This window comes from Echinops telfairi, unplaced genomic scaffold, assembly GCF_000313985.2.
Source record: "Echinops telfairi isolate 266 unplaced genomic scaffold, ASM31398v2 ScPeMD7_11;HRSCAF=52, whole genome shotgun sequence".
NCBI lineage: Eukaryota > Metazoa > Chordata > Mammalia > Afrosoricida > Tenrecidae > Echinops > Echinops telfairi.
Window position 1 is genome coordinate 36325208 of NW_022103908.1, and position 16474 is coordinate 36341681.

A 16474-nucleotide genomic window follows, 5' to 3' on the forward strand; every position below is an offset into this window, starting at 1 on the left:
TCCCAGGAAGAGCATTAAAAGTTTTGTGAGCATATTAGAAAGCAAACTTGGGGCTTAACTGTGCATAGTCAGCAGACCTGCCTAGATGCTCAGTGTGGGAGACAAAAACAGTAAGATAAATTAGAAGATGGGCCTCCTAGGAACTAATCACACTGTTATTCAAATGAAGCAAAATGGAGCTATGGTTCATAGGGCAGAAATGAAGGAAACTTCTCAACCATATAATCAACAGGTAGAGCCAGAGGTAATACTTGGTATTCAATATGATTGGTTCTGAGAGTGTTTCCAACAGTCCCTTTCCCCTTATAAGCAGCGTAGAGAACTCTATGTAGGAGTACAGTACAACCAGAAGAGAAGACAAAAGCCCACCTCCCCTACAGCGAGCCAAATGACAGAACTATAGTGAGTGTGGGGCCTGGGAAGAGAATGACAAGTGTGATAGTTACATAATCTCATGTCAACTTGAGGATAGTAAGAGTGAAGGGGAGGAGTCTACCCTGTCAATCAGGTCACAGCCTATGTGGGGGAAATGGCCTTCTCATGAGGATTCTGGGAACTCCCTAGAGGAGGGCCACACTCTCTATCTGCTTCATGTTCCTGTTGAGGAGCCACGTGGAGACCCTTGTCAGCACTGAGATGCTTCCACTGCCATTGGATACACAAGATTTTTCACCCACCGGTCTGTGATCTTCCTTCATTCACCATGATTTCAAGTGGAATGTGTGAACTAGTATCAGATATATTGGCTAATATCAGACTTATGGACTTGATCTGGACTGGGCTGGGGTATTTTTTCAATATTCAATTGCTCTTTGATATAAAGCTCTCTCTTACACATGTATGAGTGTCCCTGGAATTGTTTCTCTAGTCAACCCAGTCTAGCACACCAATCATACATGATAAAGAGTGAAGCAGATATGTCAGGGAGAGAGGAAAGAATTCAAAAAGTCCATGAAAAAATTGAATTAAAAGATGATGGCATTTTTCCACAAATGAAGCTCCCTTGAATTTCCTCAGAGTTTCTTCTGCCTAAAATTTAAGTCAGATTTTGATTTTGTTGGAAAGAAATAGAAGTCAATTTTGCCGTTGGCCTTTCTCTCTGAGCTAACTCGATTTTTCCCTCCACAGCAACACCATATCACTATCAAACTCATTACCCCCACTTTGATCCAAACACCCAGACCTCCAAGGGACACCATGCCCTTAAATTACATATTTTCTGGGTACATAAGCAAATGTGGTGAAGAAAGCTGATGTTGCATGGTGGCTATAAAAAGATATCACGTCTGGGGTCTTAAAGGCTTGAAGATAAACAAGTGGCCATCTAGCTGAGAAGCAACTAAATCAACATGGAAGAAGCACACCAGCCAGCCTATATGCTCATGAGGTATCAGTGGGATCAGTTATCAGGCATCAAAGATTCAGAACAAAAAATCATATCGATGTGAATGAGGGGAGTACGGAGTGGAGACCCAAAGCCCATCTGTAGACATTTGGGCATCCCCTTACAAAAGGGTCACAAGGAACAGACAAGCCAGTCAGGGTGCAGTGTATCACCAATGAAACATTCAACTTTCCTCTAGTTCTTTAATGCTTCCGCCACCTACTCCACTATCATGACCCCAATTCCACCTTACAAATCTGGCTAGACCAGAGCATGTACACAGATACAGATAAGAGCACCCAACACAGGGAATCAGGACAGATAACCCCTCAGGACCAATACTGAGAGTAGTGATACCAGGAGGGGAAGGGGAAGGTGGGGGGAGAAAAGGGGAACTGATCACAATGATCTACATATAAACCCCTCCCATGGGGATAGACAACAGAAAAGTGGGTGAAAGTAGAAAGTCGGTGGAAGACATTAAAAAAATAATAATTTATAAATTATTAAGAGTTCATGAGGGAGGGAGGGTCAGGGAGGGGGAAATAAGCTGATAACAAGGGCTCAAGTACAAAGAAAACGTTTTGAGAATGATGGCAACAAATGTACAAATGTGCTTGACACGAAGGATGGATATATGGATTGTGATAAGTGTTGTATGAGTCCCCAATAAAATGATTTAAAAAGGAAAAAACAAAAGCAGACTGGAAAATAAGCACATTTTTTTGTGTGCTGGGACTTTGAATTTTTTCCTGAAATGTATCTCTTGAGTAAAAGCTTTGCTATGCATTAATTCCCATAGGGCCTTTAAACTAAAATAATTTCCAATCCTACTCAGTTAAAAAAAAGTCATTAAACTTCCTCTTGCCAAAAAAAAAGATTAAAAAAAAATACCTATTTTCTCTAATCGTCCAAATCATAAGTCCTAGATTGAGGTGTATCACTAACTATCTCAATTACTCTGGGCACTTTAAATGGCCTAGGCCTCCTTCTGTAAAATGGTTATAATACGCCCCTAATTTGGAATTCCTTGATATGCAAATGGTTAATGCACTTGGTTGAGAACCAAAGGGCGGGGGTTACGTTTCACCCAGAGGCCCCTGGGCAGTAACCAGTCACTGCAGCCCTGTTCTACTCTGACTCCCATGGGCTTGCAACGAGTTGACTCAATAATAGCAACTGGCCAGTTATTGGTTACAGTGAATCTGAACATCAAATGGGGAAAATGTGCCTCTAAGATGTGGTTCACACTTTGCTTTTACTCTACAGGCTCTTATTATGACTTTATTTATTTGGTCTAAAAGTCAAGCACTTGTATTATATATGTATGTATAATCCATTATACTAAATGCTTATCAGTGGCAAATAGCTTTGGCTCAGATTCCTGGGTTCCTGGAATTAGGCTAACCTATCCAGGCCACCTGGAAAGAACTAATTCCCTGGTATCCCCTTTAGATCAAACAATAGCTTAGTCAGCAATGTAACAGACGCTTGCCTTAGTCATTGGATTGTTTTGGAAAATTATCCATGTGCAGCCCGCTTCCAAAAGCAGAAACTCCAGGGTCTGACTAGGAGCTGTATCTTAAGAGTATGGCGTATTCCTGGTGACTCCCCTTCTGTAACCAGTAGACCCTGAGGCCCTGCTCCTGCTTTGATGTTACCTTCTGAGAAATTATCACCTCAATGACCTAGACAGCCTGCTTTCTCCGGCCCATCTGCTGAGGCCATAACTGACACATGGGTGGATGTGGCCAATTCACAATAAATATATTATAAGATGCTAATTTTTCTGCAGGTAGGCCCCAATCCCAACTACACCCCCAGTACACCCCAGAAGAATGCACTTTGGAGGACAGCACTGAAGTTACAGCTCAGGGAGAGGGGTGCATCTGATCAGAGCACCCAGGAGCAAATGAAGAGGGAAAGAGAGGGGAGCACGTCCTGGCCCACCCAGTTCCGAGGGTGATATGCCTGCTTGGAGCAGCCAATGCACAGGGAGGACCATAGGGCTGACCCCACCATGAGACATGATGTCCCTCACTGATACATAGTGCTATGGGGAGACAGTGTGAGAATGGTGCCCAGTCTGACCCCATATACCCAGGCGACATACTAAGCATGTGCAATAGAGCAGAAAGGGGAGCAAAGCAATGAAGTCCCTGAGAAATACCAAAAATAGACTTAGGGGCCAGAGCGTGGCACCCCATCAGACTCAACCAGAAAACACTCCTAAAGCTCAACAAACAGACCTGCAACTATTTATAGGATTTTCTTTTTGTTGTTGTTATTGTTGTTTTGATTTGTTTTTTGCTTTCTTTTGATGTTTTGTTTTGATTTGTATTGTTTTTGTGCCGATTATTGTCTCTGCATGTCTATCTAGATAACATAGGCGGGATAAACAATCAGTAGGAGAAAACAACAGCACCGATAGTTCTTGGGGGACACAGGAAAGGGGGAGTCAGGGAAATGAAGAGGGTGGGGTGTCAACAAGCCAAGGGACAAGGGAACAAGTAATTTAATATCGATGGCGAGAAGGGCATAGGATGCCTGGTGGGGCTTGATCAAAGGCATTGTAGCTGAGAGGAATTACCGAAATCCCAATGAAGTCAAACATGACAGTGGGATAAGAGAAAAGTAAAAAGAAACAGAGGAAAGAATTAAGAGGTAAATGGGCATTTATTGAGGTCTAAGTACAGGCATGTACATATGTAAATATATTTATATATAATGATATAGAAATAGATCTATATACATATATTTATATGTTAAGTATTAAGGCAGCAGATGGACATTGGGCCTCTACTCAGGTACTCCCTCAATACAAGAACACTTTGTTCTAATGATCGGGCATTCTGAAATGCTCATCTTACCTGACACGATTTTTGAAGACAAAATGGGTACATAAGCAAATGTGGTGAAGAAAGCTGATGGTGCCCAGCTATCAAAAGATATAGTGTCTGGGGTCTTAAAGGCTTGAAGATAAACAAACGGCCATCTAACTAAAAAGCAACAAAACCCACATGGAAGAAGCACACCAGCCTGTGTGATCATGAGGTGTTGATGGGATCAGGAATCAGGCATCAAAGACCCCAAACAAAAAATCATATCAATGTGAACGAAGGGAAGGGTGGAGTGGAGACCCAAATCCCATCTGTACACAACTGACCATCCCCTCACAGAAGAGTCACAAGGAAGAGATGGGCCAGTCAGGATGGAGTATAATACCAACAAAACATACAACTTTTATCTGGTTCTTTAGTGCTTCCTCCCCAACCTGACCCCCCACTATCAGGCAGATAAACCCCTCAGGACCAATAATAAGAGTAGTGATACAAGGAGAGTAAGGGGAAAGTGGGGAGAGAAAAGGGGAACCTATCACAAGGATCTACATATAACCCCTTCCAGGGGAATGGACAACAGAAAAGTGGGTGAAGGGAGGCAGCAGTCAGTCTAAGACATGAAAATAATAATTTATAAATTATCAAGGGTTCATGAGGGGACTTGGGGGAATGAGCTGATACCAAGGGCTCAAGTAGAAAGAAAATGTTTTGAAAATCATGACGGTAGCATATGTACAAATGTGTTTGACATAGTGGATGGATGCATGGATTGTGATAAGAGCTGTAAGAGTCCCTAATAAAATTATATATATATATATATATCCTCAGAAACCCCATGTAGGGCCCCTATGAGTTATGACTTGATGGGTTTTTAGTTTTTCTTTTAGTCACTATTGGGAGCCCTGGTGGGACAGTGATTAAAGAACTCGAATGCTCCTGAAAGTTGGTGGTTCAAACCCACCTACCAGCCTCTCCATGGGAGGAAGGTAGGGCAGTCTGCTGTAAAGACTTACAGTCACAGAAACCCTATGGAACAATTCTCCTCTGTCCTGCTGGGTTGGTATGCATCTGAAATGACTGGACTGGATTTGGTTTGCTAAGTAACTATTCCTTCTCTTTGTCATTATAAAAAACATTGTATTTCAAATTTTCATAGTGACCAGTAACACTGGCTCATAGAAATGGTTATTCCGGGAAGTGTCACAAGTGAATTTTTATTAATAGCAAATAATTACAGAGTAAACATCAGAGTCAAAACAATACTGAGGTCAAATTGTCCTCTCTGTCCTATACGACCCATAGTAGACTGCCAGCCACAAGGTCAGTGGCTCAAGCCCCTCAACAGCTCTGCAGGAGAGAGAAGAGGCAGTCTGTTCCTGCAAAGACTGACAGCCTAGGAAGCCTGGAGGAGCAGCCCTGCTCCATGAGGACTCTGAATCGAGATCAACTTGATGGCAGTGGGCTTGATTTTACTCTCCAGTTTTATGCTTAAGAATTCTACAACGAATCCTGAATTGTGAAATTGGAGTCAAATCCCCATCGGAATAGCAGACTTAATGCTCCATTAATCTGGTCTGCTCTCAGCCTCCAATTGAAAGAGTCACATCATCCGATTTTTAAGGAAAAGGCTGTACTGCCACAGTACATTCCAGAGGTCTCTTCATAAAAACCATCCTGCGTGTTCCATCTGCGTGTACAATCTGCTTGTGTGTTTCCAGCCAGCTTGCACGGGCAGATTAATGCGTACAATTAGAAAGCAACCTCACAGGCGTTCAATAAACTGCCTTCATTATTACACTCAGGAGAGTCCCTTTGGATGTCAATAAAAGCCTAGTTTTCTGCCTATTAGCCAAATAATTGACAGAACCAAAAATAATCAGAAGCAAAGGAAGAGAGTCAAGAGCAAGGTGTTAAAGAGTGCGTTAAGATGCACGAGGTGGTGGCCCAGGTTGGTAGCATGAGTTTTGTCTCCAGCTTTGTCTGGAGCTGCGGTCTGTACAAGCCCGAGGCTGCCCTGCTTAGCAGCACAAGGGGAAAAAAGCATCCTGCCCTGCTATTAGAACCACCTATGAAAGCACCCTGACCCTGGCCAGGTGCAAGGACATGGGGCACGGGCTTGTTTGAAAGGATTCTTATTTGTTTATTTTAAGTGTAGTGATTTCAGAATAATCAACCTTTGGGGTTATTCTTCTTCCTACATGAGCAGCCTGGTTGGTCTAGTACACTCTCGGCTGTTAACATTCTAATAGTTTTCCTAGACTTTTTTTTTTTTCTATTATAAACTCATTGGAAGAAAGTCAGCTAAAGACTTCTTATTCACTGGGCCCATCTTCTCCAGAAATCCCTTTCGTATGTGAACCTCTACAATGGCCATTCATTTCATGAGCTATTGCTTTTTTAATTTCAAAAGGAATTCAAAACAAAATACTTTTTAAAGGATTCACACATATCCTTCTTCTTGTATTCCTCAATAGGCCTTAAAAATCCATTTGAGATACCTCTCATTTTTAAGCATCTTCTCTTTTTCCTGGTTAACTGGGACCTCCGTGATAAGCAAAAGAAAGAGCAAGAGGGAAATGGGCATTTAATTGAATTCAGCTTCACTGATAGTGTGTGCAGTGTCTAGGGGTGAACTCTTTTTCTCCTTACAGGGAAAAATCAAGGGGGTGATTGATCTCTAGCATTTAGTGAAACACGAATTTAAGACCCTGAAAATTCAGAGAGAAAGGAGACTGGGAGACACACTCTCCACGGCCCTTTAAAGCCCCAAGTATCTCGCATCCTTCACAACTCTTAAAACCCTGCAGAGGACTCACACAATTCCCAACATCATTGGGAAGCAGCTCTTCCCTTTTGTAATATGAAATGAACGTGCCAAAGCCAAGACTCATTTATTCCTCTTTGTGACTCCAGGCTCATGTCCTCATCTCATCCTCTGACCTCCTTCAACCCTTCCAAGTAGATCTAGAAACAAACTCTCATCTAATCGCCAACCACTGATGGGGGTTGTTAAGAGTTGTCATCCATCCAACCTCAACTTGTCGCGACTCCATGTACAAAATAGCAAAGCATTGCCCAGCCCTGTTTCAGCCTCACCATCAGCACGCTGACGGCCACCGCTGCAGCTAATGTGTCATTCAATCTGGCCGAGGTTCTCCCACCTCCTCCCTGGGCCTCTACCTCATCAAACCTGATGTCTCGCTCTCATCACGTTCTTGTGGTTCATAAGGATAGACTAGTCACCTATTTTACAGTTCGGCTGTAAACTGCCCATAATATGTGCATCTACTGGTGTTTGAAATACTAGTGACATGGCTTCCAGCAACACACAAGCCCTCATAAAATGACAAACTGACAGGCATGTCGTGACTACTCATGAAGAAGGAAATAATAATAGTGATCCCATTGATCTACTGCCTTCCTGCTTGTGGTAGTTAGATAGTCTGGAGTCATTTTGAGGATTAAGAGTGAATGGGGTACAGTTTAGCCTGTCAAATCAAATCACAGCTTGATGACCTCATTTGGAGGTGCTAATGAGATAAATAGCTCGCTGGAGGCAGGAAACTCTGACTCCCTGTGATACATCCCTGTGGAGAAGACACATGGGGAGAGGCTGATGAAGCCAGATCTCTGGAACCAGAGAAGCCATGTGGAGACTTCTGCCAGCACTGAGATGCTTACAGTGCCACTGGATCCACAAGACTTTCAACCCACTGCCCTATGATCTTCCTGAATTCAGCATCATTGCATGTGTTTCATAAGTCTGAAGAGAACTTTATAGATTGGCATCGGACTTATAGGCTTGATCTGATTGGGATGGGCTGTTTTTTCAATATTCAACTGTTCTTGTATATAAGCTCTTTCTTATATCCATAACAGTGTCCATGAATTTGTTTCTCTAGTCAACCCTGACTAAGACACTGCTGCTCCCTCTCTCCTCATGACAGTTCATTGTCTGGTCTGAAGCATCCCACCAACCCCTTTGTCCCCAAGTCTGCCTGTAAAGCAGAGTAAGAAGAGACAGGCTATGGCTTTGAAGGCAGCCTTGGAGGCTAAAATGGGATGTGTGTCCACTTTAAGAGGTAGCATCACGCGTTAGCATTCATACCGTGCCGTCTTCCATGGGTTTTCTAGACTAATTAACCAAAGACCACCTACAGGACTAAAGGGCAAAATAAAGGTCTCAGAAATGATTTTTTCCTTTCCTGCCCCTGAGTCTTAAAGCAAGAAGAAGCTGAGTAGGACAGAGGCCGGATCATTCCAGTGGTATAATAACAGCAGAGGATGCTCTTTTGGGGAGGAGGAACACGCATATTATACTCACCTCAACTCCAGAGTGAATCCCGTAAATGAGGGGCAGTAATGGAAAAGGGGAAAGAAGGCAGTCAAACAACCCGCATGAAATGGGGAAGCTAATTACTAGGTTCTGCACCCCATTCAACTGGACCCTCTGTCTCTCTGAGGGAAGGGTCATTGCAAACCTATAATGTACATGGATCTTTATGACATTTGTATAAGTTATTTCGGTTCATCCTTGAAAATAAACTATGGAATGTAAATCACTAGCCAAATTTTTAAAATGTGAATACTGAGGCCTAAAGAGCTTTCATAATTTTTCTAAGGTCATATCTGGCGAATGGAGATGGGGCTGTGAACCCAGATCTGTCGTTTCAGCGAGCCCCCATTTGGAATTCATCCAGAAGCCAGGTTTGGGGATTTGATGTGGTATGCAGGAGCTAGACTCGTTTAAGCAGTATGCAGGTAACCTAGCTATTGGGAGTGAGGATGGACTAAGATAGAATCAGCCAATAAAAACCCTATGGAGCACAAGCATCCAGTTCTTAACTCGTTGTGGGCATCATAGCACAAGACCAGGTAACAGTTTGTGCTACTGCACATGGCATTGCCATGAGGTGGAGGCAGACTTGGCAGCAGCTAAAACAATAACAGTTGTTCTATTCATATTAGCTGATGTTTACTTACAAGTCACACTGGAAAAAATTACCAAGGCCGATGAGCACAAACTGGGAGTTTTGCCAATAATGACTAATGATTTCTCAATTTTCATTCTAGAAAAGTTTGATAATTTTGTAGACCTGGGGGCTTAGGACCACAGTTTCTGGAAATACCATGGTCAATTGGCATAGCATATTTCACAAAGTCAACGTTCTATATCCTATTTTGGTGAGTACCAACTGGGGTCTTAAAAGCTTATGAGAAGTTATTTATAGTGCAACTACTGGTTTTGCTTGTTCCAGAAGAGAGCAAAGTAAAGGAAATCAAGACATATGGAATCAATGAGTCCAATGTACCCCATGAGCATCAGCCTCCATGGCCTTGAAACCAGAAGAACTTAGTGTGTCCTTGCTATGACTCCCAAGTGCTCTCAAAGGGCTCACATCAGAAAGCCCGGGATAGCGTGAGAGAAAAATGTAGACCAAAACTCAAAGTCATAGTAAAAAAACAGACTTACTGATCAGATAGAAACTAGCTGATCCCCAAGGGACTATGGCCCTTCAGGTCTGGACATGAATTCACCCCTTGTTTGCTTTTAAGGCAAAAAAATCTCCCATTTGAGACCAAAAGGACAGCATTTACCCAAGGGCATAGTTCAGTTACACAATTAACACAGCAGTCAACAATCCAATACCAGAAGGGTTGGGAGGGAAAGAAGGGGGAATGAAAAGAGGAAGCACAGGGAGGGAGAGGGCTAAGTGGTGCTGTATTGCAGGGACTGCAACCAGAAAGATGAGAAAAATCCTGTGTATGAATTGTTGAATGGAAAGCTGATCTGCTCTGTCAAGCTTCACCCACTTCACAATGAAAGATTTTGTGTGTGTGCATTTTTAAATATGACAACTATGTATTAGTCCTCAATTTAGGAAATGAATGCCTGATTAGGTTAGAGCCTGCTTGGTTTCCTGGATGGGTATTTTGGAAATCAACACAGTCTGAAGTATTCAGGATCACCAACGCATCAAGATCGCTAGATCATTTACCATATCATTTACCAAACTCACTGGTGGTGAGCCTGATCGACAGATTAATGGATACTTTGGTGAGTGTACGTTTCTAACCTCAGAGTGTTCCTTAGAGTTCAGTTACACAATTAATACAACAGCCAACAATCCAATACCAGGTGCACTTTTGAAAAGTTACCATCACCTAGAGCGTAAAGGCCAGGTGAGTGACCTACCTGTGAAGGTGTGTAGCTTTGAGAACAGTACTTACTATTGGTGATGCTCTCTAAACGCGTCTCTTCTGAGTTTGTCTTGAAGACTCTTTTTCTCTTCTAGTTTGTTGCTCTGAAAGTGAAAAGATCAAAATGCAAAGTATTCATGGAGTTTTAAGGGGAATCATGATATTAAAGTTCCCTCACCATCTAAAATCGGTGGGCCCATATGGCTTCTACAGTCTAATACGGACCCCGACATTGGGTTTCCGGATGGTAGTCCTCTCAGAGCCTGCCCACGAGCACCACAATGGAGTCTTAGAGCCCCAGGACTTTTTCCATAGTTCCCCTCACCCAACTTGATGGGTACAATCAAAGCACCAATGTTTTATACTTTTATTCCTTAATTCAAAGAGTAGTAACATTGACATTTTAAGCAGTACTTCTAAAGTGTTCAAATGAAAACATGAGATCTTCATACCAAGTAAGTTAAATTAAAACTGTAAGTAGTCTTTAAATTGTTCATTAAAAATCTTATATACACACCACTTCCCATCAAAGCACTCAGGCAAAGCTTTCCAATAAACCAGACCAACTCCCTTCTGACCTAGATTCAGATACTTAAAGCTGTTGAAAAATGAACAGCAAATGTCATTTACGAAAGAAGCATCCACTTGAATAGGAAAGAGTTCATTTTTTGAAAATTACTTATTAGCAGCGCATAGAGACAAAGGATTTCATATTTGATATTACTATCACCACAGCTCTGGCATATTTTAATTCGACTTGAATACCCGCGAATGCTGCTGTTTTACTACCATGATAGGGCTGTCATTTTCTTTCACTTGCCTGTGACGCCAAGTGAAAGTCCTAGACCACCAAGTTAATGCGTGCTTGAAATAAGTCCCCTAACACGGAAGAAATGTGGGGTTTTCAATGAATCCCAGAGAGACAACTGGGTTTGTCTGACAAAAAGCCCTGGATCTGTCCAGCAGGAAGACCTGGGAAAGTCATCATTTCCAAATTCTGACATAACCTTGGTGCCATTTGTCAGGGTTTGGGGGCAGGGGGCCACCGGGGATGGGGGACTGTACGGCTCACATTGCTCATCTCCATGAAAGCCTTCACTGGTAGAGCTATTTACTAGGACCCATTCTGAAAAGCAAAGGGGATTCCTTGCTGGTGCTGGTGAAGAATATCGCCAAAGAACAACCAGATCTGTCTAGGAAGAAAGTATAACCACAATGCTCTGCAAAGGCAAGATGGCAAGACCTTGTCTTACGACCTTTGGACACGTTACCAAGACAGACCGGTCCCTGGGAAAGACCATCATGCCCGGTAAAGTGAAAGGACAGCATAGAAGAGGAAGACCCTGGACCAGGGGGACTGCAAGGCGGCTGTAACAATGGGCTGGAACAGGACACCAGTGTTGAGGCTGACACAGGACGAGGCGGGGCACAGGCTGGCTGCCAGTCAGAACGGACTCAATGGCACCCATCAGATGGCAGTGACTCGGTAACCACCACAATACTTTGAGAGCAAAGTGGATTATCATTTCAATCTCCGAATATAAAAATAACAGAATCAAAGGGAATCGATTATAACGCAATGTAATTGGATTATTCATGAAACAAAATCCTAGGAAACAAAGTAATAGAGAATTGTGAAACAGAATCAACATGATCCCAATTTACTAAAATCCTGATTCATGAACCCAAAAGTGATCAGTGGTGGGAACTTTCCCATTCCCCCAGCCCAGCACAACCCGAAGGCAAAAGGCAGCAACAGAGTGTTAGAGAAGCCGACTAAGCCGGGCTGAGGAATACTACTTCCAGAAGTGGAAAAAAGCATATTGGCACCAACAGAAAATGGCTAGGTCGCTTTAGCAAGGTCAGAAATGAACTGAGATGTTGACTGCTCTTAATCTCTTCACTAATAGATAATCACCGTATACAACTCACAACAGTTACATGGTGGCTAAAAGTCCTGTCGACTCTTCTACAAAGTCTGCAGAATGGAGAGCAAACGCAAAGTGGCAGTCAGAAAACCTCAAGCTTTCTACACGCATTCATTTGGTTGCCTCAAACAAAAACTTGCCACCTTCAGGTAGATTCGGACTCAGAGGGACCCCATAGGACCAGGTAGAACTGTCCCTGTGGGTTTCTGAAACTGTAATTCTTTTTTGTTTTAAATAATTTTATTGGGGGCTTTTACATCTGTTATCACAATCCATACATTCATCCAGTGTGTCGAGCACATTTGCACATATGCCGCCATCATCATTTTCAAAGCATTCTCTTCCCACTTGAGCCCCTGATACCAGCTCCCCATTTCTTCCCCCGCCCTCCCCCCCACCCTTCCTCACGAACACTTGATAAGTTATAGATTATTATTTCCATATCTTACATCATCTTCCATCGCCCCTCACCCACTTTTCCATTATTCGTCCCCCTGGGAGGGGATTCTAGATTGATCCTTGTGATCAATTCCTCCTTTCTCCCCACACCAGTCCCTAATCCTCCTGGTATCTCTACTCTCCTTGTTGGCCCTGAGGGCTTCTCTATCCGGGAGTCCCTGTGGCGTGGGCTCTAATCTGTAGCAGGGTGCGTGCTCTGGTCTAACCCCATTTGTAAGTCTTTGCAGAAGTCTGGCTAGACCAGAGGATGTACACTGGTACAGATAGGAACTGGAAATACAGGGAATCCAGGGCGGATGATCCCTGCGGGGCCAGTGGTGTGAGTGGCGATACTGGGAGGGTAGAGAGAGAGTGGGTTGGAAAGAGGGAACCGATTACAGGGAACTATATGTGACCTCCTCCCTGGGGGACAGACAACTGAAAAGTGGGTGAAGGGAGACGTCGGACAGGGCAAGATATGACAAAATAACAATTTATAAACTATCAAGGGCTCATGAGGGAGGGAGGAGCGGGGAGGGAGGGGAAAAATGAGGACCTAATGCTGGGGGCTTAAGTGGAAAGGAAATGTTTTGAGAATGATGAAGGCAATGAATGTACAAATGCGTTTTACACAATTGATGTATGTATGGATTGTGTTAAGAGTTGTATGAGCCCCTAATAAAATGATTTTTTTTTAAAAGATAAACATAAGAAAAAGAATTGTATGAGTCCCCAATAAAATGATAAAAAAAAAAAAAGATGCACACACACACACACACACAAAGTCTTTGCAGAAGTAGAAAGCACTGTCTGTCTCTGCTGGAGCAGCTGCTGGTCACACACTGCTGACTCTGCGGTTGGAACCCAACATGTAACCACTACCCCAATTCCATGCGGTGCCCCTGGCGTCAAACAGTTGAATAGCACTTGGCATGTAGTTTTTATTTTCAAGTTGATAGACAAGCTGCATGTTGAAACTATGTCATAGCTTTCTTCAGGTTCCTCAAGAGGCTGATGATCGCATAAAAGGATATATTCTTACAGGTAACCATTTTAAATAGAGACCTTTTTTTTTTTAAACCATTGAACATTTTCCAGGAAGAAAAGGATAGGATGGAAAGAAGGCTGCTGAGCTCTGCTGGGTGGGTTGTTTTCTGCCCAGGGCAGCCCAACAGAGAAGGGAGAAATGGCTGTAACAGAGCTTGCTCACCAAACCATGAACCCTGACGTGAGGCTGTTTCAGCTCAGAGGAGGTGTCTTTTCTATTGCTCAAAATGGCACATCTCTCTCCTATCTGAGTGCCCATGGAACACTCTGCCAGGAGAGAGAATTGGTTTTTAATTTGTAAAGAGATGGACTAGTTGCATTCCCGGGACTTACAGTGTTTTCAAAGCACAAAGGCATAAGCGGCTGTGCTAGTTCCAATAACCCAAGATGATCACACATAAATTGAAAGATGTTTACAGGGAGATTTGTAGTAGACAAGATTGAAACAGTGGAAACGGCTGATCATTAGGGAATTTCCTTATTACCATGAGTTTGAACTTCATAAAAGGCCACATAGAGGCATGATGCTGTTTTGAGCAAGCAACACAGAGGATGAGCTGGAGAAAAGGCAAGACCATAAATGTGAACCAACTAAGGAGGAGGTTCTCCCAATAATCCAAACCAACATTAAGGAGAGTCCAAACCCAGCACCAGAGACTGAATGGAAAGGAAACACACACACACACAGTGTGTGTCTGTGTGTGTGATAGAGAGAGAGAGACATGGACAGACAGAATTAAAACACACACTATGGTCCCTGGGAATATAGCATGTGACTGGTGGTCCCAGTCCTTTGCAGGGTTCTCTCAGCCCTCACCAGCTAGGTTTTCCTCCAAATCATCCCAATGTTCCCGGCCAGAACAGAACCAAATCACACCCACTCTCCATCCAAATTGACCAAAGTGACCCTATGCAGCCTTTATAGCACAGGGTGGAACTACCACCCCCCCCCACCACCACCCCCCGGGTTTCCAAAGGAAGGCTATACATCTTGATGGAAGCCGACAGCCTCATCTTTCTCCTGTACCATTAGGGCTCCTTCTCTCAAGCCACAAAAGGTCAAATCTCCTGTGGTTTTCGCCACTTACCAGTATCACTCTCGGTCTTTATTTAACTTGTTGTGATTCGGTGAGAATTTATAGAGTGCACTGATTTGCCGTTCACCAATCCACACATATCTTGTCCCCTGACACTGATGGTAATCCCACGATGTAATAGAAAGGCATTCGACCTCCTCCCTTCTTCCTCCTTTCCGCTTCCCTTTGTTCTTCTTCCCTGCCCTTCCTGCCTCTGGACTTCCTTCTGTTCACATTATAGACCACTTGGCTGAACCTGGGGCCACAGGGGTGTGTTGAGTTCCAAGTCTGAAGGGTATCTAGCATCCCTAGTTTCAAGGATTCCACCCGCTCTCCAAGGGCAGTAAGTCTATTATTTCTTATTATTATGAGTTTTATTGCACATTTTCTTCACACTCAATCTAGGTCCATTGACTGTGATCCTTTTCAGATTAATCAGCAGTGGTCCTGGGCACTATCTAGCTCTGCTGGTCTCAGGTCACAAAGGGTATGTGCAATTCATGCACATGGTGCTTTTGTCCTTGGGACAAATTCTTTTCTTAACACCTTTGCTTTTCTTCACTCTTACTTGACCCAGACAGAGACCCATAATTGCACCTTTGATGGCTGCCCAAAAGCATATTTTGAGACTTCAGTCACTATTGACCAAAGTAGGATCTAGAACATTGTCTTTGTGAACTCTATGAGGCCAATTGCCCTTGGTGTCCCTCAAGACAATGGTCCTGAGTCCCCAGGCCCAGACATGTATTTCATCAAGGTCACAGTCATGACATATTCATAACTTTGCCTCTTGAATGCTCTAAAATATTCATGAATATATTAAAATTTAATGGGAAAATACCATTTCTTTTCGCCCCAATTGTCTGCAAAATTTTTAATGACCCCCTCTTAGAAGGGTCAGTCAAAAAGTACTGCTGTAAAATCATAGAAGCCATTATTAAACACAAATATCACATTTTGAAGTTATGTGAGCAGCTATCTAAGATTCAACTATTGAGATCTCCTCATCCAGAGGAAAATCTAAAGACATATGGAAGCAATTGGTCCCATGGACTAATGAGCCATGCAAATGTCAGTATCCACAGCTCTTGAGACCAGAAGAACTAGATGGGGCCTGCTACTATTGCCAACTGCTCTGTAAAAGACCACATCAGAAGGTCTTGGATAATAGGAGGAAAATGTATAGGAAGTCTAAAAATCATGAAAGGGACCATGTGTAAGACCAAAAGACAGACCAGGTTTACTTGTCAGACACAGACTGGTAGAGCCTAATACTATTGCCCTAAGTCAGGTCTAAAACTGAACCCACCTCTGTGTTAGAAGACTCAACTATTTAAGATAAAAAGTTAGCATTCACCCAAGAACAAAAAGTTCAGAGGATTACCGTATATACTCAAGTATAAGGCGACCCGCATATCAGCTGACACACCTAATTTCACCACAAAAACTGTATTAAAAATGTGCTGAAATCCCCCGAGAAGAATTTATTTCAAAGGATGGCACTGAATCTGCAGCTTTGGGAGAAGGATATATCTGACCAGAGCACACAGGAGCAGATGA

At 43.1% G+C, this 16474-nt stretch overlaps 1 protein-coding gene across 2 annotated transcripts in view; it reads right to left on the bottom strand.

Moving 5' to 3' along the window:
- EPSTI1 (epithelial stromal interaction 1) overlaps positions 1-16474 on the bottom strand; it is a 159719-nt gene that overhangs the window by 88501 nt on the left and 54744 nt on the right. For both annotated transcript variants that reach the window (XM_045287143.1, XM_045287142.1), the window contains exon 6: positions 10456-10529. In XM_045287143.1, the coding sequence (XP_045143078.1) occupies positions 10456-10529 (74 nt within the window). The remainder of the gene's footprint in view (positions 1-10455; positions 10530-16474) is intronic.